Source organism: Lissotriton vulgaris, chromosome 6 (assembly GCF_964263255.1).
Source record: "Lissotriton vulgaris chromosome 6, aLisVul1.2, whole genome shotgun sequence".
In the NCBI taxonomy this organism is placed as follows: Eukaryota; Metazoa; Chordata; class Amphibia; order Caudata; family Salamandridae; genus Lissotriton; species Lissotriton vulgaris.
The window spans coordinates 620,110,638-620,120,819 of record NC_141694.1 but is presented as its reverse complement, the minus strand read 5'-3'; the positions used below and the strand labels follow the sequence as shown (position 1 = coordinate 620,120,819).

Genomic DNA, 10,182 nt, shown 5'->3' with positions numbered 1-10,182 from the left:
CAGCTGGGGCGCGCTGACTGAGACTGCTGCCATTAACTGCTCTGTCATCAGCCCTCTGCCTCCATGCTTTCTGCCTTCTCTCCTCTTTCTTTTTTTCTCCTTTCGTATTTTCGGCTTTTCTGTCACTGTCTTTATTTTTCAGCTTTTCTGTTACTTTCTGCAATTTTTTCCACTCTTCCCTCTTTTCTCATGTTCCTCGCCATGTCCCTGCTGCTGCTCCCCCTCTGCTGCCCGCCCCCCTCCTGTGCTGCTTTCCTGCCTACCAGCAGTCCAGCACTCACCCTCATGGTACTCAATAGTGGCTGCAGCGGGCATGCATAGTGGGCGCTCCGCTGGGGTTGTGGAGGCACCTGGACCACACCAAAAGCTATGGACCCTGGTCCCCAGACCATCCATCGCTACGAAGCCAACAGTCTCCAAGCCCTCAACTCTCGACACCACACCGCCTGCCACCGGGATTTGCCGAATGACACCCAGCGACATATTCCTGCAAAAACTGCAGCTGCGAATTTTACTGCCACCGCACACCAGCCCCACCCACTGCCTGAGAGACAAACATAGGACCCGAATTCCTCAGATGTATCCTGCTGAACACACGCTCGCTCCATAAACACACAGTGGAAATCTGGGACCTACTTAACTCCGTCTACCCCGACAACACCTTTCTCACGGAAACCTGGATGAACTCCACCTCCGCCCGGGACATCACCGCTACCATTCCGGACAGCTACAAGATCATCCACAAGGACCACATCAACAAAATGGGTGGAGGCATCAACATCGTACACAAAAGCACCCTCCACCTCACCACCCACTCCGACTACCACGCGACCAACATGGAGCACCTCCACTTTCAGGTTCAGACCAACCCCTCCTCAGACTACATCCTCCTCTGCAACCTCAACTTTCACCTGTACAACAACAAGAACACATCGTCCCTGCTGGAAAACCTCACCGCTGTCGGACTCAAACAATGACTCACCCCCCCGAACTCAGCAACTAAATCACCTTCAGCCACACCTCCGAGCTGCTTTGGAACGACCACTGCTCCATCCACTTCTCCTTCATCAAACCCACCATACACCACTACAATCGAATCCTGAACATCACTGCGCTAGCGCTTTGGGTGAAATACTGTAATTGCTGCAAGTGCTTTTTAAACTCACACTGTTTTTTAAAACTGTTCGTTGTTATTGGCAAACTGTGCGCTGACTCCCCGGTCCACCGCAGCAATTCATGCTGTTTGTCGTGGAGGGAGAACAGAGCGCTCTCACTTCCTGGTAGGGCCATTTGCGGGCGGCCATCTTAGTAGGGTGACGCTCTTGTCTTCCCTCGAGCCCTGACTACTTAAGACCCAAGCGCCGACGCGCATGATCACAATCGAATCCTGAACATCACTGCGCTAGCGCTTTGGGTGAAATACTGTAATTGCTGCAAGTGCTTTTTTAAACTCACGCTGTTTTTTAAAACTGTTTGTTGTTATTGGCAAATTGTGCGCTGACTCCCTGGTCCACCGCAGCAATTCATGCTGTTTGTCGTGGAGGGAGAATAGAGCGCTCTCACTTCCTGGTAGGGCCATTTGCGGGCGGCCATCTTATTAGGGTGATGCTCTAGTCTTCCCTCGAGCCCTGACTACTTAAGACCCCAGCGCCGATGCGCATGATCACAATCGAATCCTGAACATCACTGCGCTAGAGCGTTGGGTGAAATGCTGTAATTGCTGCAAGTGCTTTTTAAACTCACGCTGTTTTTTAAAACTGTTCGTTGTTATTGGCAAACTGTGCGCTGACTCCCCGGTCCACCGCAGCAATTCATGCTGTTTGTCGTGGAGGGAGAACAGAGCGCTCTCACTTCCTGGTAGGGCCATTTGCGGGCGGCCATCTTAGTAGGGTGACGCTCTAGTCTTCCCTCGAGCCCTGACTACATAAGACCCCAGTGCTGACGCGCATGATCACAATCGAATCCTGAACATCGCTGCGCTAGCGCTTTGGGTGAAATACTGTAATTGCTGCAAGTGCTTTTTAAACTCATGCTGTTTTTTAAAACTGTTCGTTGTTATTGGCAAACTGTGCGCTGACTCCCCGGTCCACCGCAGCAATTCATGCTGTTTGTCGTGGAGGGAGAACAGAGCGCTCTCACTTCCTGGGAGGGCCATTTAAGGGCGGCCATCTTAGTAGGGTGACGCTCTAGTCTTCCCTCGAGCCCAATCTACTTAAACCCTCTGTCCCTACCGCGCAGCGGTTACGCGCAGCGGGAGCGCCATAGACGCGCCGAAGAGGCGCCTAAGAGAAGCCAGTCTTCGCCAGTCCACGTCCAGCCGCTCCCGGATCCATGGTGGGTAATCTGATCACCTACGATTCCCTATCTTTACATGCCTTAAGATTAGCCACCAACTCCAATTGTCTGCATTCGGTACGCCCTGTAGGCAGTAAGATTCGCTGTAATTATTGCGATTGGAAAGCATCCTTTAAAACCACAGGGAACTATGCCACTCACCGCAGTTGGAAGCTATTTCTTAACTGCAGATCAATGCCCAAACATTATACAGAGCTGGCCATGCTAATTGAAGAGCTCAAGCCTGATGCCCTCTTCTTAACTGAGACTTGGCTCCAGTTGGAAGCCGATCCTACCACAGTGTGGGCTACCCCACAAGGCTATACAATGGAGAGATCTGATCGCAACACGGGCAGAGGAGGTGGGTTAGCCATCATTTATAAAGAAGAATATAGGTGTCGCACCTACCCCTCTACAACGTCAGCCTGTGAGAGCCTAATGTTCACCTTAGAACTATCTCCTACTAATACCTTCTCAGGCCTCTTGGTTTATCGACCACCTGGAACGCTCGGCCAGTTTGTTTCGAACATGGCCGATTTAGCTGCCAATCTAGTGATCACCTCAGCCAATGTGACTGTGCTGGGTGACCTAAATCTTCATTTAGATGACCCGCTTGACTCGGCAGCTAATAGTCTGCAACTGAATTTTCATGCAATTGGCATGACACAAAAAGGAGTTCTCCCCACCCACACTAAAGGTCATCTCTTAGATCACATTTATAGTACCCTTGACAATTTGAACACTGAGTCGCCTGTACCACTGCCTTGGACCGACCACTATTTAATACCATTTCTATGGACTACCTCAAATCAGCTTCCTATACAAGACCCAAAAAAACACTGGGGTAGGAAGTGGGCTACACTTACCCCCTCCAAATGGGAATCAGCACTTGCTGAATCTAAACCTTCGGAGGCTACAAATCCTAACTTAGCTAATACTATTTTTAATAACTGGATCACTAACTCCCTTAATTCAGTACTCCCGAAGGAACCTCTACACTTTATAAAGAGGCAAAAAGTAGCTCCCTGGTACACTCCGAGATTAAGAGAAATGAAACTATCATGTCGTAGACTTGAAAGAGCATGGAGACAAGATCGCTCTCAGATCAAAAAATCAGACTACAGAGCCGCAATTAGGCTATATAAAAAGGAAATTAAAACTGCCCAAGCCCAGTTTTAATACTTAAAAATTAATCAGGCAGCAAATGCTCCCAGAGAAATATTCAAAATAGCCAAATCTCTGATTTCTCCTCCTCCTGAGCGAATGTCATCAGACGGGGCATTAGCTCGATGTAACAACTTAGCAACTTTCTTCTTCCAGAAGATTCAGTCCATCTACTCTTCCTTCTGCACGGATGGAATCGTGGAATCGATTCAGAGGTTGCTACTACAGCCTGCCCCATCACCCCGGCTTCCAGTGTGTTGGAAAGCTTTACTTTTCTGCACTCTATCTCCCTAAATGAAATAATCTCTAAAGTTACATCAGGTTCCCCAGTGACCCAGCACCCCCCCAGTTCCTTACTTTGGTCTTGGATGTTATCAGACCAGTTCTTCTCGATGTCCTCAACACCTCAATCGCTACTAGCACAGTCCCAAATGGGTGGAAATGTGCAATGGTAAGGGCTCTTCTAAAAAAGCCCACCCTAGATCAAAACAGTCTAGCCAACTTCTGCCCCATCTCCCTGTTACCCTGGACAAGTAAACTGCTAGAAAAGCACATTAACAACATCCTAGTAGACTGCCTGGAATCTAATAGTTTGCTATGTGTCTCTCAGACGGGATTCCGTCCCCAACAAGGGACTGAGACAGCTTTGCTGGCAGTAACCGAAGAAACACGAACTGTGTTAGACCGAGGAGGAAAAGCAGCCATCATATTACTAGACCTCAGCGCCGCGTTCGACGCGGTTAACCTTGCTACCCTATTACATCGCATGAAGAGCATGGGAGTGTCAGGCGCGGCCCTAGCATGGCTTACATCCTTCTTGGATGAACGCTTTTTCCAGGTGTTTGAGGGCGAGGATGTATCCACCAAACAGCCACTCAGTTGTGGGGTTCCTCCGGGCTCTGCCCTGAGCCCCACACTTTTTAACATCTACATGAGGCCCTTAGCAGAGATAGTCCATCCATTTGGCATCCGTATTGTCACCTACGCAGACGACACTCAGTTGGTGGTCTCATTAGACCACTCTGAAGGGCCGTCTAGCACGATGAGCTCCTGTTTAGAAGCAGTGGCTAAATGGATGAAATCCTCCTGCCTCATATTGAATGGAGAGAAGACAGAGGTCATGTTACTGGGCAACCCTTCACCTACCAGTCTGGCCTCCATCTGGCCCATGTGTCTAGGCCCTCCTCCCCTTCCTAAATCTGAGATAAAGAGCCTGGGAGTTTAGCTCGACAAATCACTGGACTTTACTTTTCAGGCCACTAAAACCGCATCCATCTGTTTTGGACTGATGAAAATGCTCCGGAAGGTGCTCCCCCTGCTCCCATTCCAGGCGAGGAGAATCATGGTCCAGGCCTTGATACTCTCCCGCCTGGATTATGGTAATGCTCTTTATCTAGGAGCCCCGGTGGCGGTGATCAATAATCCCCAGGTCACCCAAAATTGTGCGGCCCGGCTGCTTTTTTAAATTCCACGCTGGCAGTCGGCAAAACATGCCTTAAAAAAGTTACACTGGCTTCCTGTGGCAGCCAGGATACAATTTAAGGCCATGTGCCTTGTCCAAAAAGCTATCCGCAGAACTGGCCCAGCCATAATGTATCCTTTGGCCACTCCTTACCTTCCTCTCAGAGCTCTACGTTCCAGTTTGTTGCAACTGGCCACCACAACCAAGATAAATAAAGCTCGTTGGGGCGGTCGCTCATTTTCTCACAATGCTGCGAGAATTTGGAATTCTCTTTCGCTTAACCTCAGAGAAAACAGCAATCGGATGGCATTTAGGAAGCTTCTAAAGACTCACTTGTTCAGCAGTGCCTGTTAATTCACCCTGGTCAGCTGCCTTGGATTTCTGTTAAAAGCGCTGCGAGGCCTACGGGTAGTCTACGCGCTCTATAAATGCAATTTTTCATTTCATTTAATTTTCATTACACCCACTGCTACCCTAGATGAAGTTGAAACATGGTCACCAAAGAGATCAACCCCTTGCTGAAAAAAACAGTTGCCAACCAGGAGGACCTCAATAACTTTATACCCATCTCTCTGCTCCCATTCCCAGCCAAGGTCATTGAAATGGCCATCAATGCCCAACTATCTGAGTTCTTCGAATCAAACCACATCCTGTATCTCTCCCAATCCTGCTTCCAAAGCAAGCACAGTCTAGAGACTGTCCTCTTCGCCCCCACGGATTATCCACGCGCACTCCTCAACATAGGCAAAACAGCAGCCTTCCTCCTCCTGGACCTCTCGGCCACCTTTGATAACGTCTCCCACCGCACCCTATGCACAAGACTCCCCGACGACGGCATCTGCGATAACGGCCTGGAATGGATCTGCTCCTTCCTCACCAGCCAAACAGAGAGAGTCAGACTACCAACGCTCCACTCTGGACCCACAGAGATCAGCTGTGGAGTGTATCAGGGCTCCTCCCTGAGCCCCACACTCTTCAACACCTACACAGCCCTGCTCGCAGCAATCATCAAAAACCACAGACTTAACATTGTCTCCTATGCTGGCAACACCCAGCTGACCCTCTCCCTCACCAGCGATCCCACAGTCACCAAGAACAAGTTCCAGGATGGGATGAAGGTTGTCACCACCTGGACGAAGGACAGCTTCTTTAAGCTAAACTCAGACCGAAGTCCTTATCCTGGGTTCCACCTCCTCTGCCTGAGATGACTCCTGCTGGCCTGCAGATCTTAGATCCCCCCTCTGACTCCACACGAAATCTTGGCATCATCTTGGACTCCTCACTCACCATGAATTGCAAATGCCATCTCATCATCCTGCTTCCACATTCTAAACCTGCTCTGAAAGATCTTCAAGTGCATCCCCACTGAGTCCAGAAATATGGTCACCCACGAACTCATCAGCAGCAGACTCATCTACAGCAGCACACTTTATGCCGCCATCACCCAGAAACTCCTCAAGAAATTGCAGAATATTCAGAACGTCTGTGCCAGACTCATCTTTAATATCCCCTGCCGCAGCCACATCACCAGTCACCTGAGAGACCTCCACTGACTCCCAGTTAACAAAAGAATCACCTTCAAGCTCCTCACACACACCTACAAAGCCCTACATGATGTAGGATCGGCATACTTTAACCACTGCCTCGCATTCCACGCACCCAACAGAGACCTCCACTCTGCCAAACTGTCCCTGGCCGCTGTCCCACGTATCCACAAGGCCCACGGCTGGGGGGAGATCTGTCTCCTGACTCACAGCAAAGACCTAGAACACTCTCCCTCTTCACCTCAGGCAATCATCATCACTGCTCAATTCAGGAAAGTCCTCAAGACCTGGCTCTTCAACTGAACTACAGTACCCTTGACAGATCAGCAGCTCCTACCAGTGCCTTGAGACCATTACAGGTTTGTAGTTGTGCTATACAAGTCACTTGATTGAGTGATTGATTGATTGATTGATTGATTAATTAGAGGCTCTACAATATGGGTACCAGGCAAGTTCCTGCACCCTAGTATTTTCAATGGCAAAGATGGAATATTTACATTGCTTGGTGACAGGGAGCAGCAGCAGTGTCCTACCACTGCGATCACCCACTAGTACAACAGTACATTAGTGCAGCAGTACTGTAGAACAATGCGGCAGTCCCCTAGGAGATGTTCAAAACTTAAGCAAATTAGAATAAACCCATCAGAGCCTATGGGGCCTGTTCTCTGGGTATAAAATGAGCGCTCTCATGTACGATCCCTTAGGGGTTCCCCCAGCTCCCGGTTCACTCCCGTTCTCTCCCTGCGTTGTTCCCAAACATTTGAGTTCACAGTCGGAAGCATCTCTGCGACATTTAACAGTTAGTAGTTACACAATCTTATCCGCCACTCCTCATACTGGGTACGTGTGGCCTCAGTGGGACCATGATAGTATAACAGTACCTCAGTACATCAAAACCGGAATATCAGAGGATCAATCAGGGAGCACAGAATATTTGGGCAAGCAAAGTGTATTTTGCCACTTCTCATAGCTTCCAGCTTTGGATTATGTGGGCAGGCACAAATATGTAACTGAAACTCAATTGTGGGCAGTGCATATAGTCAAAATTACTTAATGATCCTTAAAGCAATGTGTCAGAGGCCCCAACTGCTGACTCCAGTCACACAACATAAAAACGCACCATTTTTTTTACCCAAATAAACTCCTAGTATACTGCAGTTTAAATCATCAGAATTTATTCTTACCAATTTTCATCATTGGCTGACGTGGTTTTTTCATTTAGAAGAGTTTCAATTTCCGACAAATTAAAAATGTTCCTAATCCGTGACTAAAAGTTCTTCTGTTCAGAAGACTTGACCCCAAGTCTTTACCAATCCATTTTGGGTCATTGACCCTTCGTCAGGGGCATCCAAACAGGATTTTTTTCATACAAGAAATCACTGTGCATCTCGTGAAAACAAGCACAGCGAATGGCGAATCGTTACTTAATGATCCAGCATAAACCATGCGGTCCCCTCAAAATGGCAAATAGCACGAATACAGAGGGATTGCATTCCTTGTTTCCCAGTCTCTGGCATGCTTGCAGGTGCTAGGAAGTTGTCAGGAATGGATCAACGAAGAGCAGGAGACAAGCGAAACGATGGGCTAAATTAGACTCCAGCAGGCTCCAAAGTTTGTGGACGGGCCCACCCTTGGCCTGTGCTTTATCCGAGCATGGCCCGCTTGCATCCCGCACCACGGGAGGTGGGAAGGAGCTCTTGTAGCGCTAGGCATTTTGAGGTGTCAGCAGCCCCTCCTCCTTCAAATACAGGAGTCTGGGACTTCAAGTCCCATAGAGAACACTAGACTCCAAACACGCCAGAGATGTCTTGCGATGCATGAGGTGGCAGGGCCGCTCCAAGAGTCCCATTCATGGTGAAGGAAGCTGCAAGGAACAAGGAGAACATCGAGTACAGCAGTCAGCATGGTGTGAAGAACAGGCCGGGCATCATGAATGGGCGGGCTGAAGCTTTGCATTAGTAGACTCTTGTGAGCTGACGATGCTGCTGTGAGAAGAGACAGGCTTGTGGCAGCTTGCCTGATTTTCAGTGTGAGCTGCAAGGTTCCGATGCAAACTGATCCATTCACGGTCACTGAAAGTCCAACATCTTGAATTGAAGAGCTCAAGAAGAGTCCCACCTATGGACATATTTATCAAAAAGTAAAGCTGCGCAGTGCAACAAGTCACCTTGCTTTGCTGTGTTACAGGGAAAGTGCAGGAATATGCCATACTTATTAATATATATGGTGCATTCAAGCCTTTGTTCAAGAGGTCTCAGGAACAGCAAAGACCTCACCATCCTTCTGGGCACCGTCTCTGGTTCCGCTGGTTCCAGTTGCTGCAGAAGAAAAGAGCAGCTGTCTCTATCACCTACTCCGTTACAGAGTCCATGTCCTGAAGGCACCGCAGAGAGCACCGCCTTGCTCCACATCGCAACCCTGGTGTCACCGACTCCACCAACGAGATGCTGCTTGCACCGTGTCTTGTCATTGTGGCACCCGGCACCAATTCGCTACATGCTGCACACATGTCAGGGACTCTGCCGCAGCCCGAGTCAGACAACAACCGGCTCAGTCACTGCACCATTACCTGCCAGCACCTGTCTCACCCTGCAGTGAAAGCCTTGGTCTCACCAACTCTGTCAACGAGTTCTGACTGCACCAAGCCATGAGGACACCGCACACTTTAACGCCTCCATCTCACATTGCTACTGCGATGGTTTCCTCGACTGAGAAAGGTGCTGTCTCTGAGTCTGTCGACCCGCTAGTGGACCCGTACCGACTCGGTTGGCTGGTATTGTCAGACTCTGTTGTGTTTAGTATCGCAGTAGCCCTGAATGGAGCTAACAAGTTGGAGGCACTGTGTTTTCATGTTATTTCCGCAATGCAAAGGTTATTTTGCACAGTAACTATATTTACAGTATTGTAGGTTGGATTTTTGTAATTTTTGGTATTGTGTTTTTACGGTCCTTAGCCTAAAACCCCTGTTTTACCCCAGGAGCGAAGAGAGTGTCCTTTACTTTCTTAGAAATATCGCTGCTCCTTGCTTGATGTAGCACACCAAAGGAAGCCAATATGTCCAAAAAAGGAGGGACCAAGAAGAACCATCCAAGAAGTCCCAAAAAATCAGCCCAGCGATAGTAAGCCTGCCCCCGAGTAAACACAAAAGGAAGCTCTGCGGCGGCCGCATATTGAATGAGACACCACGGCGGCAAGAGCTTCAAGGATTTGAATACAGGGAACGAGGAGAAAAAACAAAAGAACGCAAGCAAATCCAGCGCATCCTAGGAACTCAATGGAGACCGGGGGCAGTGCATCCACACTACGATACCGAGCCACAGAATCAGGAATCCAGTGACGAAGGTCCAAAAGCTTGCAAGGTGGAACCAGGACAGGAATCCAAAATTAACAGGAGAGGAGGGCCAAGACAAAACAAAAAAAGCCAAGCACTGGCGGCCTGTATCAGCCTGCTTTATCAGCTGACCATTCCTAGAGCTTCATGGGAGAGTGCACAATGCCCTTCTGCCTCTAATCCTTCTGGGAGTTGTAGTCCCTTAGTAGCACATGACGCATGAGTCCTAACATCTGGTCTTGTTGATTTAGATAAAGTTTTGCTTATTTTTCTAAACTGGTGTGGTTACTGTATGCATGCACAATGCTTTACACACTGCCTCTAAGATAAGCCTGTCTGCTCATGCC

General features: G+C 48.9%; 1 protein-coding gene across 1 annotated transcript in view; it reads left to right on the top strand.

The window, feature by feature from the left end:
• Positions 1 to 2,556: 2,556 nt before the first annotated feature.
• LOC147707791 (uncharacterized) overlaps positions 2,557 to 10,182 on the top strand; it is a 77,951-nt gene continuing 70,325 nt past the window's right edge. Inside the window, exon 1 of the mRNA XM_086925669.1 lies at positions 2,557 to 2,695. Within this exon, the coding sequence (XP_086781795.1) occupies positions 2,557 to 2,695 (139 nt within the window). The remainder of the gene's footprint in view (positions 2,696 to 10,182) is intronic.